The sequence below is a fragment of the Acyrthosiphon pisum genome, chromosome A3 (assembly GCF_005508785.2).
Source record: "Acyrthosiphon pisum isolate AL4f chromosome A3, pea_aphid_22Mar2018_4r6ur, whole genome shotgun sequence".
In the NCBI taxonomy this organism is placed as follows: Eukaryota; Metazoa; Arthropoda; class Insecta; order Hemiptera; family Aphididae; genus Acyrthosiphon; species Acyrthosiphon pisum.
In genome coordinates this window covers 12,844,842-12,863,632 of record NC_042496.1, presented here as the reverse complement: position 1 = coordinate 12,863,632, position 18,791 = coordinate 12,844,842, and the positions used below count along the sequence as shown (strand labels likewise).

The 18,791-nt window shown below is 27.1% G+C and overlaps 1 protein-coding gene and 1 long non-coding RNA gene across 2 annotated transcripts; one reads left to right on the top strand and one right to left on the bottom strand.

The window, feature by feature from the left end:
* Window positions 1-5,465: 5,465 nt before the first annotated feature.
* On the bottom strand, window positions 5,466-6,146 carry LOC107882275. The gene is made up of 2 exons (XR_001678665.2): window positions 5,818-6,146; window positions 5,466-5,754 (listed from the first exon to the last, which is right to left on the bottom strand). It is a non-coding gene; the product is annotated as an uncharacterized LOC107882275 (long non-coding RNA).
* A 140-nt stretch (window positions 6,147-6,286) lies between these two features.
* On the top strand, window positions 6,287-11,902 carry LOC100159632. The gene is made up of 2 exons (XM_001949497.4): window positions 6,287-6,413; window positions 8,385-11,902. The coding sequence occupies exons 1-2, from the start codon at window positions 6,361-6,363 to the stop codon at window positions 11,773-11,775; spliced, it is 3,444 nt and encodes a 1,147-aa protein (XP_001949532.1). The 5' UTR covers window positions 6,287-6,360; the 3' UTR covers window positions 11,776-11,902.
* The last annotated feature ends 6,889 nt before the right edge of the window (window positions 11,903-18,791 follow it).

Here is an 18,791-nt window from a genome sequence, read left to right as displayed (position 1 = left end):
ACTATCATTGTCTTTAGTGAAATTATTTCTATTATAAATATTCATTCAAATGTATTGTATAATAATTATTTTTAAAAAGTATTAAATAAAAACTGAGTGCATATACGACTAATATTTTATGGTCCATAATACTATGCAAAAACTGAAAAACGTACATAATTTAAATATCAAAAAATGTCCAAAAACCCATTTCATCTTAATTTACATAATAATAATAATTATTATTATATGTATGTATGGAAATAAATACGTGTCTCTACTTCCTACTCTATTATATATATAGTATAATATATAATTTTTATATTTTTTCTTTATAACATTTCCCAGTCTTCCCTGTAATATAGTATTATTTGATATTTTGATATGATAGGTGTCATGAATGTAAGATCAAATATTACACGAAAGGAAAAAGATGGGACAATCATTATTCCATTGTTATCCAATATCATTATTTTGAAACGCACAAGTTTTTTTTTTAAATCGGTAAAATAAAATATTATATTAATATTCCCATTGGAGTCGTGATAAAACTATAGCGTTTATAATAATTTATGTAATATGAATATAGGTAGGTATGTATAAACTAAAAAATAAATAAATCAAATTTAACTTTAACGAGTGAATGGCGATTTACGTTTATATAATAGATCCTAGATTCAGTTGAGTGTGACCTTACTATGTATAAATGATTTTTGGAACGTGTCAAACTCTATTATGTGAAACTTGAGAAGTATAACTTAACTCGCCACTCGTTAAGGAAAAATTTATAATAGCATAATAAAAATTAATTACGAAATATTTTATTGTGATAACTGATAATAAATTATGGATATTATGAACATTTTGGTTATAGTTTTAATTAAAGAAAAACTCTTTAAATAAAATAGTTGCCGACGAACATCAAACTCTTGCCCTTATATCATTCTTAGGTGATAATAAAAATGAATTGTATATTGTTTTTATAATGAGCACATTGTAATAATATATTACATAAAGTATAAAATAATGACCAATTAAATTTTATTACGTTATATATATAATAATAACAATGATTGTGTGTATATTATTTTTATTGAATAACACATTTTTGAAAAGATCTATTTCATTGACTAACAATCATAATCATAAACAAAAATTATATTTTTCATTCCATACAATATAATTTATAACTACTTATTCATTTAATCTGTAGTAGGTCTTAAACTACAAACTTATTTTATATTCCTAGTAAAACATTATTTACTATACTTTTGAGTTTTGACCCTATAATATTATAAAAATAAATTTGTTTTATAAATTATTTTTTTTTATTGGATTTAGATTAATATAGACATTTTGCTTAAACGGTAACATATTAAGGTAAAACTATTAAACAAATCTAAAACAAAGATATGTCTTTGAATTTCAAAATTTCAAATAACATTATTATAATGTACTTAATAGGAACTGTCATATTATTTCAATATTTACTATTATATAACTATTTCAGGCCACAAGTATCTAATAATATAAATCTTAAAATTACTTCTACGAATTCTACCTGAATCTTTAAACAATATTTATTTATTGTAAATTTATACTAGTAAGTAGGTGAATAATATTATAAAACCTACATTTAATTTGATGAATATAATATATTAAACAAATAATCGCTTTTAACTTTCACAATAAATTGTATTCTTCTATAACGATAAATCGTAAAAACTGGCTTAAAATAAGAGCCACTCGCAATTTTCATAACAAGTAATTGAATCAATGATATGTGTCGTAAAATTAGGCTGGGTACTTACACGCTTCATTACATATGTTCTACATACCTCACAATATTTTTGTAATATTATTTATGTCAATTTTTTTTTGTCGTAGGTTCATTTGTTATTATTTTAATATTCCTACAAACATAATATAGGCACATTAATTTTTTACGAATAAATAAATTGCATTATAATTCAATACTTATATTCAACGCATTAACGTGTTCAATGCTTACATTTTTGACGATTGGCTGAAAAATACTACACAATGGCTAAGTACCTTATCGCATGCTCTTCAATTAGTTTTTAAGTTTTTTCTGTACATGAATTTGTTACAATACCAAGTAGTTATGAAAACACACAAATGAATAATTGTGTATAGATTACTATAATATTAAGAGGATGTAACAAAGGCATTTGTTGTTTCCGTCTTACAAATGTGGAACACAGCAAATTTACGCTCAGCAGATCACGTTTAACTTTGTTAGTTTAAAAATTAGAATGATTCGATCTACTATCAAACTTGACGGTAAGAATATTATCTATGTTTGTATGTGGGTTATTTACGATAGTTCAAATTTTGCGTATATAATATAACATAAATTAAAAATGCACATAACTCACTTAAAAAACTGAATTATCGTAAATAGCTATCTTCTGCTTATTTAAATTAATGCTCGGAACAAGGTGAATCTACCAGTGACTTAACAACGTATATGGATTGTGGATAAGTTAGTAAGAAATGAATGAGTCAAAACCACTATATTATATACCTATTTTAATTTAAAATTAAAATATCAAAAAGTGCCTATGTAAAGCTCTGTACAATATTACTATATACCTTTAAATTAGATTATACCTAGATCGATTCACTCTAATATTAAAAATTACATAGTAAAATAGATTTTTCTGAACGTAAAATTGGTATGTTGACATGTTGTGCATTATAGTCAACATGTCCAGGCATAGGACTCCCTTCTGACTTCCTCTTAATTTGTATTAAGATAATTATTCATTTATGTATGTAGTACCTAAAATATAATTTACAAACATAATATTAGTTTAAGAAAGAATTATTAGGGCCAGTTGCGCCGTCTCTGATTAAAGTTAACCGGAGTTTAATCGGCCGAATTTGCCCGGTTAAATATCTGTTATCAGCCGATTAAGCTTAATCGAAGTTTAACCGTAGACGGTGCAACTGGCCCTTAATCTTTGAAAAAGTGACATAACTTTGTTATCATGTTGATGTATTACGTGTGATTTAGACTGAGAAAATTATGATTGGTGATAATATTGATTAACTTATGGCTAATATTAGTGCCATATTATGAGTGACAAATTTCCAATATATACAACAATATTCCAAAATAGTAAAACCACCCTTATCAAGGCACAATTAATAATTAATTTAAATCACATTTGAATAAATGTGAAATGAATGCTAGTCTTAGCTATTAATTCTTTAATAACCAAACGTCTAGCACTATAAATTATATGAGAAATGAAAAGTAGGCAAATTTTCTTAATTTCCCGGTAGTGAAGTTATAATTTATGAGCAATAACGATTAGCATTTAAGCATAACTGCAAAGAAAAAAAAAACATCAAGTAGCAGTTACTGCAGCTTTCACAATAATATAATATATTATAATTATAATATAATTATAATATAATATATATTATAACTATAATATATTTACATTTTTGTATCAAATATACATATATATTTGTATTATACTATAGTATAATCACGATTCATCGTAAACCATCGATTGTAAATCCATTCAATCTATGTTCATCGTATAAATTAAGACATCTAAATGGTAATAAATAATTACTCAATTAACATATTATTATTTATTTAAACATGTTCATAATCCGAGTTTTTATGACACTTAATTTGTTACATGTTTAACCACATAAAGGTAATCGCATGAACCTTGAATTTATACGTTGTATTCTCGTGTAACTATAATAATACACCCAAATCGAGTTGCATCCAAACGTGTTAGTGTGTTACATCGATCCCGCTGCGCCGGTACTTAAAATATGTATATCATAATTTCCGTGTACGTTTAATTGCGTATCCACAACGCCGTATATTTACTAATATTATTAACTATTATACTACATATTGTACTGCACATTGAATGCCAGTCCACTCACGTATAATAGTCGATAGACCACAATTCGTGATAAAATTTTAGTTAAAGAATTATTTTTCCGTACGTTTATTTAAACTCTATTTGACAATTATATAGAGTCAACATAAATTACATTGACCGTCACCGGTAATTAACGGTTAAAATAAAACGAGAAATTCTTATGTTACAACGTTTAATTAAAACTTTTTTTTCAAACTATTCTAGAAACGTAGTACGTACTGATTCCATCTGCAAGTAGAAATTGAGTTAATAACACGGAAATCCATTATTTTCACTCAATGAAACCACATGAAACATGGGTAGGTATTCTGTTATTTATATAACATGATAGGTAGGTACGAGGTACCTATATGGTGTATCTTGCAACAAAGATTAATACAAATATTTTCACAAGACCTTTAAACTTGAAACTTTATAGCTTATATAAAACCTTATTATCATAGTAAGACACAAAATCAAATTATAAACATAAAATATTTAAACCATTTTAACGAACATGAGTAATATGACTATAGTGGTAATAAGATAACAAAAATAAATATTTACCAATACCTTATATTTTCTATGTTTATATTGTTACCTATGGTTAGATCATTAATCTGCTTTAATAAAATGTAATCATTAAAAAAATGAGCGCTTTATTATTGATGAATAGTTTTGATAAAGATTCATTTAATTAAAAAATTTCAATTTTTTACAGTTCTATATACTAATGAGTAATTAATGACTTCTTCAAACTCGCTTATTTATATTAAATCATATATTTTTATTATTATTACACCATGTACTAAATAAATGTAGAAATGATTTTGTATTTTAATAAAAAAAAAAAAAAAAATGTAGTAAATTAAATGAAATGAGTTATTAATTAATTAATTAATAATTAATAACTCATTTCAATTAAAGTTAGTATCGAAATAATAATTAATAAACCATCAAGGTCAATATAAAAATTAATGAATACATTTTTCACGTATATTAAATTATATTTTTAAAATGCATTCAATTCTCACTAACTTCACACACATTATAGTCACATAGAACAGGTAATTCAAAATAAAAGCAAAACACATATTTACGTAGCACGATCATAATATGTGTCTGATTATTTTTGAGAAAAATCATTATTCAGTTATATGTATAAAATATAAGACACAGAAAATAACAATGCATATTGCAATCATAGCTTATAGGTAGTGCACACTTCAAATTACATGAAATAAATATTAAATTTAGATATGCAATTTACTTTGATAAAAGAAAACTAATTTGTTTTGTCTAATGAAATGTTTGATCTAAGTGTACCACAAAATTCTAAAGTTCAATAATAAAATAAACCAAAATAAACTTAATACACTGACTATACCTATGTCTTGATGAAATTACAATAAACCGTGTTATGTGTATATATAGGTAATACAATTGATCCAATTGTAATTACTAATTTGTAGCAAAATATAAACTTAAATATAATATATATTATAATTTATCAGCCAACGCGTTTAAACATTGAATACTATATAACCGATTTGGTATATAGGTACATAATATACGATATACGTTTATTTGGAAATAACATTTCAACAAGAGTTTAAGTGTACATTTTCCCAAGACTTTTAGGAAAAGATCAGTGTAACGATCGCAGTCATAAAATGTTTTTCACCTAAAATTTATTGTCTTCGAAAAATATAGTCTTATATAGTTATATGGGTAGTGGGTACTTATTCGATTGTTATCCATTGTAGACCGATGAAAAACATTAATTCTTCTTCTACAGCCGAACACACTAGCCGTGGGAAAAAAGACTCACATGGCGTAATTAATTATGACAATATATCTGAAAAATTAACAGGGCACTTATTATTAAGTGATAATATATAAACATTAAACACATACCTACCTATACTGGAGCCGAGGATGATATTGAATTAATTCCATTACAGAATGTTTAGCGTGCACGTATTTCTATTGACTGGGTAACTTTAATATTATTAAAACGACACGAGTACAACGTTATTCGATCGTTTTTTTTTTTTTTATTGCTGTTGTACAAAATAATTAAATTTGATACTTAATTAATTTAGATACTTCTTTACTTCATTTGTTTTTGTTGAAAATCCGGTCCATTATTTACTCGTGCATTTCGCAAATCAATCGATACACATTTCGGAATGGTTTACGACGGATTTGTTTCACTAAAACTGTTTTTCTACGTAACATTTAGAAAAACCTGATAAAACACATTAATCATTTGTTGGACTTTCGTCCGTTTAATGATGCGCATTAATCTTTTTTTTATTTTTATTGTCAACACCTAAATGGACATATTTACATAAAATGAGCGTATGGACAACTGTTAAAATAATTACATTTAATTCAATAAAGTACTATAAATACTGGTATTACCCACAGTTGGAAGTATTAGGTGTCATCATCCTTAAAAATGACAATGGGCCATTTGCTTCGTTCTTTGATCATCATCGGCTTGGCCATTCAGTAAGTTAATTTATATTGTTTATATTTTTAAAATACTAATAAAAATGTATTGGATGACTTTATATATTATTAAATGTATGTTTAATTGAAAATTCATTGTAAAATTATGATTATAATTTTTGTATACTACTTATGTGTTTGAAATTATATAAAATAAATAAATATAAATAATAAATAACACTACATGTTTTGTACTGTGAGCAACAAGTATGATAATTTCAAATTTATATGAGGAACACTATAGTCACTACTCAGACTACAAAAATAAATAGTCTTTTTAAAACTAATTCATTTTTAACTCAAATCATATTTTCTTTTAATAATATCCAAACAAAAATGTATTTCTGAAATTAATTAATATTTTATATAAATGCTTAATATATTAATTTGAGTCATTCTAATAATTAAATTATCATCCCCATCCCTCCATATAAACTTATGTACATCGAAAAAATAGTTCTGAATTTTAATAGATGAACTTAGGAGGAATAAACAGTAACATTAAATAAATTATTCGTGGGCTATGAATGTTTAATATGTTTTTAAATTTTGTATGAATAAAAATAAATCATTTACAGATAGATATTATAATATAATGTTACCATTTATCTCTGTACGTAAAATTTACTAAATATTTATTCATTTTTATGCACTAAAAATTTTGAAAAAACAAGAAAATTTCAAATGTAATAAAAAAATGTATATTGTAATTTATTATAAAAACATACAGTCATTCTTTTCGCGAGGATTTACAACTTTTTCGATACTATTTACACAGAAGTATATAATAATTACATAAATATATAATTTTAATTACAATGTCATCGAATATATATTTCAACTTATATGATTCAATATTACTGAACATTCAATATATTTATTACGAAAAAGTAATTTTGTAGTAATTCAATAATTTTGAATAATTGTTTATTTTTCTTTTATGTATAATTAACGATAGTCAGCTTTTTAATGACAATAAAATATTTAAAAAAATTTATTTCACATATTATATAACATACAAATAAAAAGTATAATATACAAACAACAAAAATGGAAAAAAGAACATTGGCACGAAATATGAAAAATACTGGAGAGGTTGTTCTACTGTACAGTTGGTGTAGAATCTTGGTACCTCATCATTCAGGAACTATCAACTAGGTGTCTATAGGTTAGGTCACAGTAACTGATGTGATCAAATTGAATTCAATCATAAACCATTACGAACAAAAAATGGGTTTAAATGGAGATGGTCAGTCTTTATTTCTAGGGATATTTTATAATTTTATAATTTCATCAAACAATTTGCATATATTATACTAGGCATTAATTGTTATAATATTATATCGTATACAATTATTGTTATTAACTTATAAACCACTGCACCCACTGGTCAGTACCACATACAACTAAATACCGTGAATAGGTTATTAGGTAGGTGGTTTAAATAGCTTAAAATTAGTATAAATATTTTTTAAATTGCATTGAAAATCGCTAAAAAAAAGTAGCTTAGGTTATGCATTATTGATTAACAATAAAGGAAGAAAATCGATTTGTTTGAAAACTTGTACTGCGTAAATATTCTAGTTCTTCTGTTATTGGTTTTTTTAACTTTTGTGTTTTTAAAGTAGCAACTAGAACTCATATGCTACCAGAAACAATACTTAAATTGAAAAATTAAAGATTCTTCAAAGCTACAAAAATTGACTTTAGACAATAACAAAAGAACATCATCGTAAAATCAATACATTCATCTCTTCGCTGTGTATCTAGTGTAGTGAACGTATGCAAATTACGTGTTGTTGATATATGATCTAAAATAAATAAAATTGCTAAAGAATACAGAATTATAATATTATATAAGTATGTTTTCTGTACTTATACTCTAAATTCTGGGTGAAATTATTCATAAAAAATAATACTTCTAATATTAAATAATTATAAACAAAAATAATATTAAATTGATTGTTTTAGGCTTTGCAATGGAACATGCTATTGGAGTAAACCAAAACAAAAAAAAATATCAATCAGCTCATGTTCAACTAGTAGTTCTTCCTCAACTACTGTTAGAACTTCGTCGAAATTCAATGTTTTGAATTCAAAGAATAAAATTGAAGATCTTAAAAAAGGTCTTGAAAAAATTAGCACTAACTCTGAAGAAGACAGCAGTGAGTATAATGATGAAAGTTGTGAGGACTTGGATTACAGGGATAGTCAGTCAACACGGAAATTACAAACATTTGTACATAGTCGTGCTCTTTCAAAAAAAATGAAGAAAACACTAAAAAAGGCGTCTAAAAAGGTCTTAAGGAAAAAGATTATTCCTTTAATTGCGAACAAAATTATTGGGTCTGCCATGACCAGATCTACTGGTAATGACTTTCAAAAATCGATGCAACAAAGTACGAGCACAACAATTACGTCAAGCACAAACACCATGGGTATCAATGGAAACATATTTCTGTCAATACCAAAAGGATACGTGGCCAACACAATGTCAACAACAACAACTAGGTTATTAACTGAACAAGAAGCTATTCGTTTAGGACTCTTGAGTGGTACGTTAATTAGTGGAAGCCAAGCATATTCGTCTTATCAAAATGGTGCACAATTTAGTTCATCTGGTAGCAGTGCTAGCAGGTCTATCAATAGTGAGATGACGCAAGTACAAAACAATGGAAATGGATATTATTTAAATAGTAATACACAGAATATCGCAAGGTCAGATGGTTTAAAAAGTATAAATGGAAATTCACAACATTTTAGGAAATACACATCAGTACGTAATAATATGAACAATAATATGCATCATACAAATTATAAACAAACTACGGGTAGATTGTATAACTTAAAAAGAACTAATTTGTTGCAACATAAAATCAATCAACTCAAAACATCAAAGAATGTTTTAGATGATGGTGAAGGTATCACAAATAATTATAGAAATGTTAAGACTTCCGGACGATTTAATCAATTTACATCAAATAATAATAATAAAATGAATAATAATATTAATAGTTATAAAATGAATCAACTACGTAAAACAATTAAGTCAAGACTTATTCAAAAAGGTAGCACTAAAAACGATATTTTAAAATCTAATAGACTAGATTATAATAAATCAGATAAATCGAAATCTTCTGAAGACTCAAATGGAGACGAAAATAATAAGTCAAACTCAATTGGTAGACAAATCGTAGAGGATAAAGACAATGAAGATGATAAAGCTGAGGATAATGAAGATGTAAATGATAAAGGTGAGGATAATGAAGATGTAAATGATAAAGCAGATAATAAAGACGATGACAATGATACAACTGAGGATAACGACGATGGAAATGATAAAGCAGAGAATAAAGACGACGAAAATGATAAAGCAGAGAATACCGAAGATGATAATGACAAAACAGAGAATAAAGACGATGACGATGACAAACCTGATGATAACGACTCTGAAAATGATGACAGTGAAGAGGAAGAAACATCAGAAGACGAAGTATCGGTGTATGAATATTTGAATACATTCCGGAAGTTTAGATTTGATAGCGGTTTGAATTCTGTTGGTATAATAGGAGAAGTTTTAAGTCAATTGGATTATCAACGTTATAAACTCATGGATGATAGCATATATCCCCAAGACTCCACGCGTTATGTCATAAACGATGAAGAGTTCGATTTTATTATTGTCGGTGGTGGTAATGCGGGATGCGTTCTAGCAAACAAGCTATCCGAAAATGTCAAATGGAAAGTATTATTAATTGAAGCAGGCGGGGACCCCTTCCCTATAACGCAAATTCCTAGCTTATGGGACAGGTCACTAAATAGTGTTGCAGACTGGCAGTTCAAAATACAACCAGATAGTACAACTGGATTTGGAATTGGAGGTAATATGAAAATACATAAAGGAAGAGGCTTAGGAGGAAGCAGCATCACGAGTGCTCAACTTTATGTTAGAGGAAGTGAACAATTATATAACTCACTTGTTAAAAAAGGCTTAAAAAATTGGTCTTACAATACAACAGAGACCTACTTCAAAAAGGTCGAAAGAATTCGCTCAATTACAAAAACTGAAACAAACACTACCATTTATGGAAAATGTGGACTTATCCCTGTAAGCAAATTCCGAAAAACTGAAGTAAGCGTTTTAGAAAAAATAGTATGTTCTGGTTTCGAACATATTGGTTGTAAAAAAGAAAGTGACATCAACGAAAAAGACATTGAAGTTGGATTTGTTTCAATGCAAGGAATAATAAAGAACGGTAGATCTATTAACACCGCTAAGGCATATTTAAGCCCAATTTTCGGCCGTGAAAACTTAAAAGTTATGAAATATTCCAGAGTTACAAAAATTATAGTAAACAAAACAGAAATGAAGGCGACTGGAGTTGAAGTACAGACGAAATTCGGTCAGACTCTAACAATAAAAGCTAAATTAGAAGTTTTACTTTGTGCTGGGGCTGTTGGTTCTGCTCAGATATTGTTGGCCTCAGGTATTGGGCCTAAAAAGCATTTGTCTGAAATGGAAGTTCCAGTGGTCAAAGACTTAAAAGTAGGTGAGAATTTCCTAATTACTCCAGTGTTTACTGGCTTTGTTATCTCCTACGACAAATCAGTTGTTTGTAACCAAACAGATGAAGAAATTGCCTTCAAATACTTGGCTAGGCATTCAGGACCCTTAAGTAGACCAAATGGTATGAGCTTTGGTGGATTCTTAAACACTGGTATGTCTGGATCTTCATTCGCTGATATTGAAGTTCATCAATTTTACATTCCTAAAAACTCTTATTCAAAGTTATGCCAACTAAAATCAATGTTTGGATTTAGTGATAATTTGTTATCAGTGTATGCTAAATTGAATTATGAACGTGCTATTTCTATTTTTACAATAGCTTTAATAAACGTAAAAAGTACCAGCAAAATTCTTTTAAGAAGTAAGAACCCATTGGACAGTCCGATTATTATTGGCAACATGTTGACGGAGAAACACGATATTAAAAGTTTTCTCGAAGCCATCAAATTACTCTCCAAAATTGAAAAATCTGATGGAATGAATTTAGTAAACGCGAAGTTAGAAGATATTGACCTCGATGGATGTGCAAAATACACTAAAAAGACCAATGAGCACTGGGAGTGCTTATTAAAATACATGGTGTCTACAACGTCAAGTACTGCTGGATCGTGTCGTATGGGATTAGAAACTGACACAGATGCTGTTGTTGATGGTGAGCTGAACGTGATTGGTATTTCTAATTTGCGAGCAGTTGGCCGATCTGTTTTGCCAATGATTACTAGTGCTTACAGTCATGTGCCTTGTATCATGGTCGCTGAAAGGGCATATGGTATGATAAAAAGTAAATACAACTAAGATTCAAACTACTCAATTTAATATTATTTAAGACACTGTGTTAGCATTATTATGATATTCATTAAAAATCAGAAGGAATCAAGTTCTCTTTACGAAAAAAAACAAATAAAATACTTAGCACATTAAATTTGTTTTTTTTTTCATCACGTTAACCTTATTCATATAGATATATAATTATTTCCTTGTTATTTAAAAACATATTGATGCGTTATTTGGGCTTAATAACTATATCTAACCACTTTTATAAAATAATAATTTTACAGTTTATTATAAAGAGTGGTATTATACTTAAATGAGTTTGTTTTTTAAAGAACATTAGTTTAAAATTTATACAACATGCATAATATTAAGTAAGCATAATGACAAAAGTATAATTCTTGTAAATATAGCATTCATGGGAAGAAACTCAGCAGTGCCACCCATTGGGAAATTAATGAAGTTTTTAATTTAAAATCAGATTTATAAAATATCTTTAGGTCATTTTCTTCTGAGCTTTCTTAGTGCATTATCAGTAAGTGAGGCTGTGGATTCTTGTTTAAATAAAGGATTAGAATAGATGCTTTGCTTAGATTATAATTAAAATTAGGGTAGTGCGATTTAGTTAATTGGTTAAGTCTTGATGTAGAGTTTTATTAGTAATTAACATGAGAAAGTGGTAATTAACGGCAGATTGACTGGAACGTCGTTTAGGTAGTGGAAGATTAAGCTAGGTTCCTGTTTAAGAAAATGTTCGGATAATCAATTAACAAATTATGGAAATCTTAAACACATTTTTTAAATATATAATATTTTTATGATTGTTTAGTATTTAATTAACGTGTTATTTAACTCTTTATCCACACAATTTTTTTTCAATACAATGATTTATCAATGATTTGAAATTTACGATAAATTGTTGAATAACATTTTCATGCACCAGTTTGTGTGAATCCGAATGAGTGCAGTACACTCCTCCTGTGTATTCTGTTTTTCTATTTTAAAACTATTTTAATAGGGTTCATAAACTAGAATAAATTATAGCACCAAACAGAAAAATATTACTAAAATTAAAGACTATACTACATTTTAATATTTATCGCATTACGTTTTTAATGAGCCTAGTTTACCATTTCATGAACAAATATTTCTTTTGTATTGTCTATTGATAACTTCATGGTTTTTTTTTTATAAAAGAGAAAACCGTTTAAAGATTATTTGCCTGCACAATCTACATTTACAAATATTAAAAAATTATTTTATTAAAATGCTAGCTCACCATTGCATAATATTATGTCATTAACATGTGATGAACATAAAAAAATATTTTTTGTTAGCCTCCGTGGAATAGGTACACATCAGATGTGTGTCAGTTAGCGCTAAAGATCTCATTTTTCACAAGTGATTTAAAAATGTGCATTTCATCACCGTGCTTTCAGGCCCCCTTCCATTGTTTCATTTACTAATTTTAAAAATGTTCCTTAGATTTGGCTACAAGTATCACACACATACACTAATCAACAAACACTGAGATTTTTTTTTTTTATATGTTTATTACGGCTTCAACATTGAAGACATTAGCCGGGAAAAAACAATTTGCATTTTATATTTGACTTTATAATATTATGTATATCCATCATTATAATCATACATTACAAAATATGTAATTTGGTAATAAGAATAATAATAGTTATAATAGTGTAAATATGTGAAATATTTAAATTCTGTTATACACATTATAAGTTTTCTTAAGGAAATACATTAATAGATTAATGTTTTTTATTGATACAATATCTTCAAGATTCGTCTGCTGTGGTAAAACTTTTCTCACTTCGGCCAAGTACCTATACCTAGGTATTCAAAGAGGAGGTGTTTTATAGATATTAAAGATGTGTTGCAGAATTCTCACAAAGGTCTTGGTTCTTTCTTCATTAAGTGAACGTGGGTGTTGTTTGTGTGGCTTATTTTTATACGTGACCACATTATTTGTTCTCGTCTTGTACGGGTTCAGAGCTAAAAAAGTCTTGATTTGGTGAAGTTTATTCATAGATGCCTAGTTCATATATTATAGTAGTTGGTGTGCTTTTTTGCTCCTTTTCAAGGTGCATCTGATTGTGTCTTTAGGAGATGATAGTTGTATTTTGGGTATATTATTATTGGTAGAAGCTTCTTAAGCCTCTAATTAATTTTATACATATTAAAAAACCATGCATAATAGTTTTTAGAATATTCATTTTTAGTTGACAAAGTTTTTTTTTTTAAAGTTTTTATGATTTTTATGATTTTTCATATATAAATATTTTTTTCCATTTATTATTTTATTTTATTAATTCATAGTTAATCATATAACAAAATTGCGACTTTATTTTCCTTAAAAGATTTTATTTGTATTTTACTGTAGTCTGTAATACATCTCGGTACTCAATATTATGGGAATAAATTGTCCTATTAAAAATGACATGCACATTTTGAACACTCGACACTCGCGGCTAGCTGTTCATGTTTATGCCCTGTGGTGAATTGGTTGTATTATAAGAAAATTATTTTTTAAATGTCACCGGAAAAAAACTGAACAGATGGCACCACGAGTATATATTTCTACTTTATTGTTCATTTTTCCAATATTGCAGTAGATAATATGACTGATCCATATATACCATCTTTAGATTCTTTAAATAATGGCAAAAACCATCATAAAAATCAGTTCAGTATATTTTGAGTTTATCGAGCACAAAAAAAAAATAAGCACAGGTTCTTTAAATATCTACCTAATAGGATAGTCATATTAATAAATATAGGTTATATAGGAGTAGGTATAGATTAAAATGAAATTTATATATAAAAGTTAGAATCCCTGAGGAAGCTAAATTAGTAAATTCATTAATTTTTTAACCATATAAAGTCTTTATATATTGTAAAAAGTATTAAAATTTAAGAATTTTTTTCCTCAACATACGCAACAATATATTATTATATTGACATAATATTATTATCTTACTGTATATTCGTGTCCAACATATGGATATTAGTATATTACTAATAATATTAATAAATTGATTGTATAAGAAAAAGAAATATTTATTCCAATTAATAGCCATGCTCAAATTTAGGGAACACAGAGGGCTCAAACCTCAACTAACTTTTCAGAAGTTTTATCATATCTCAACTATTGAATTTTGAGTAGATCGCATGATAGGTATATGTTTTCGAACTTTTTGTTTATCATCCTGTACCAGAAATCATGATACGGCTGTATCTTAGTAATTTTCTTGACTAATAATTATTCATGTTCTATTGAATATGTCTTAAGTTACCATTGATCGTTATTTTGAATTGTATTTTACCTGAACGTAAGTCACTTTAACCCCTTTTTATATTATTTTTGTTTTTTTATTGGTTTGAAAGTTTAAAGCTTGTTATTTTATAATTACAGTGTATATTGTCTTTATAATGGTTAACAAAACAAAAAGACCACAAAATGATTTATTTTCAGAATTAAAAAAACAGGTAAAAGTAAGCACCTAGGTATAATAAATATTATGTAGTCGGTAAATATTATGTACATTTTACGTTTAAATTAAATTTAAAAAACAATTAAATAAATTATTTACAAAAGTAATATAGTTATATATTTTAAAATGTTGAATTATAAAGTTATAAATTTATAAATTTTTATTAAACTAAAATATGGGACTGGATGCGTGCGGCTTCAATAGAAACGGAACAATGAGATATAAAAAAATTTCCAGGAAGCTTTTTTAAAAGTAAATGTCTCCCAGTCCCTATTTTTATTATTTCAAATCGAGCATTACCTATAATTAGTATCAATTATTATATTTATAACACGTGTATACAAGCATCGAACATGGTAGATACTAGGTATTATAGAACATTAAAATAATATGCTCGAGGATACTTTTTAACAATATTTCTAATATAAAAAGTATTATGAAGCCAATTATAAAAAATGACATTTAATCTAAAACCAAATGTTACAATAGATATTCGGGTATAGTTTAATTTAATTTGTAATTATTGTTGTAGGCTTCTATTGTACGAGTATATTATATATACGATACATTTCTGTGGCTGACAAGTATAACAATAGACACGTTCACAAAATGTATTCATTACATTTATTGTGATTCATCAAAGCCTACTTGTTTTGGACACAAACATGTAATTTAGTTAGTCTGCAGATGAACTGACCGCAATAGAACATTCATTCAATATACTCGTATTACGTAAATTTACAAAATATACCAAATCCATCTATTTTGGATTATCTTAAATACAGTGCCGTCCTAACCACCAATAACGACCTAGGGCAACAATATTTGACGCCCCTTTCCCTCCCGCAAAAAAATATTGACATCACATTTTTAATTGATTTTTTATGAATCATTTATGATTTTTTGAAGTTGACACTGATTTCATTAATCTGAGTACATTATAGAATGAAATATATCACTATTTACATATAATAGTACAGTATATCCAAATTATAAAAAATCTTTTTATTCATAAAGTACATATAATTATGAGTTATATGTATAAAACTTATTTGGGTTATAAAAAGGATTGTTTCCTAGCTTTAAGTTTTGCAAACTTTTCAACAATATCATTCCAATCTATGCTTCGGACAACATCATCTTCAATGCTTAAAATAGATAATGCCGATGTTTTTTTCATTTGCCAAAGATGAACGTAAATAATTTTTAACTCTCTTGAGTACAGATAAAGATCTTTCACCACTCGCGTTAGAGCATGGCATACAAACAAAAATTTTAAGGGCAATTTCAACATTAGGGAAAGTCATATTAATAACTGATGGAGTATTAAGGTATTTTAACATGCCTTACATGTTTTTCATACCTTCTGATAAATTTGAAATATGTTTTTTGAATTGAATAATTTCCTTGACAAATTCTGTTTCAAAATCTTCAGAGTACATTCTTACTAGTTCTAATGCTTATTTTCTTAAATCATAAGACTTCATTTTTTCAACTTCACTAAAAAAACCAAATTTATTATACAATTCTGTATACGCCATATTTCTTTTCTTAAGCTGTGTGATCAATGCGCCCATGATTGGAATAAATGTTTCATTTTTCATTTTGTCTTTACTAGAATAACATAGTATTTCACCTTCCAAATTTTCATAAATTATTGGTACTTTGGTAATACGAAGTATTATTCTACTATTGTCCAGTCCAAATACACTTAAATTTAATATTGATGCCTATAGGCTATAGTAGCTAAAATATTCTATACTTTCATATTTTAATTTAACGTTACAATTTTAAAGTTATTTTTCTCCAATTTTGGAAAAACTATTGTGAATTTCAAAAATCGTCAATAGGTATTACCTTTTAGGTATTACTGTCAGTTATATTATTATTTAATAGTTAATATATTCATTTACTGTATTAGGCTTAAATAATATCAGTTCAAGTTTAGATATATTATATGAAAGTAGTTTATTAAAATAAGAGTTTTCATTAAATTATGTACTTACAGTATCAGTTAAAGAAGTAAAATAAGTATGTAATTTTGGTATTTTTTTCTTTAGTTCTTTTTTTTCAATTTTTTTTTCTTGATATTTTTCAAAATTATTCGCCGACCTGGAGGTCCGGGTCCTAAAATGACAACGGATTATTGTATTGTCATCCAAGACCAAGGTCTATACCAATTTTCAAAATTTTTCATCGTCAAAAAGTGCCTCAAATCGAGCGCGCAAGATTTGATTACAGACAGACAAACAGACGTGAAAGCGAGCTTAAGAAAAGTGTGTAATAACGTAATTATTATTAATTACTAAAACGTAACTAATACGTTCTGCGCTGCTGTGTGTGGCGTGTACAACAGACAACACTACAGTCAACATTGTAGATTGTCCATTTGTACAAGTGAATAAGCGATGTTTATTTACAGAATTCACTCAAATTCGATTTATTTTTAGAAGTAGGTAAAATTGATTATGAGTTTATTATTGAATACTAGTATTTATAATCAATGATAATTAATGATATTAATACCTATACATATATATTTGGGTAATAAACTAATATTATTATTTATTAATATTTAATCATGATTCACAGTCAATCACAGATAATATTTATATTTATATATTTTTGAAGGCATATATGTATAATATATAATTTGATATGTACTTATCTCCGATATTACAATATAAAAAGAAAATTAATATCTAAAATAAAAATACCCAATTTTTCTTTTTATTATTTTTTTTAAGACGCCCCCTAAGTTCATAATACTTTTGACGCCCAAGGGCACTTGCCCCATTTGCCCCCCCCCCCCCCTTTGGGACGGCTATGCTTAAATACCAATGATATTATAATATAAAAAACATAAATTTATAACTAAATGGAAATGCTATTATTTATTTGGATGCAAACAATATACATTATGATATGATATTCTGATACAGTGAGTATGTGGCGACTGTATGTGGTGGATAACCCGATAACATACAATTAAAGTAATATAGCGGTTTTCATGTAAAATAAATAATTATTAATTCTCCGAGGGACACCCACCGCCTGTTCCTATACTTATATACCTAGTACATATACGTCATGACATTCGACAGGGTTAATATAATATTAATTATTGTATGTATTGATTTAGAACATGATATTTAAATCACAACTTTTGATCCTTCAAATTTCAATCACCGTTATTACATTTTTTGTGTTCATTGTTTTTTCAACTAATCGGGAAACCAAGTATATATAATAATATAGTAGTATATAATTATAGTACCTATTTGTATAAAATATATTATGTTCAGTGCCGCAACAACCGGGGGTGCTAGGGGTGCGAAGAACCCCTTGGCCCCTCGTTAAATCATAAAAATGGGCCCCGGGGCCCGTGACCGAACTATTTGGAACTTTTTTCTTTTAAGTTGTTTCACAAAGTGGTATCTTACTATCTTATTATTTAATCCAAAATTAGAAACTAATGAATACTTTAAATTCATATTATTATTATAATATAAAACCAAGGTCCTAACT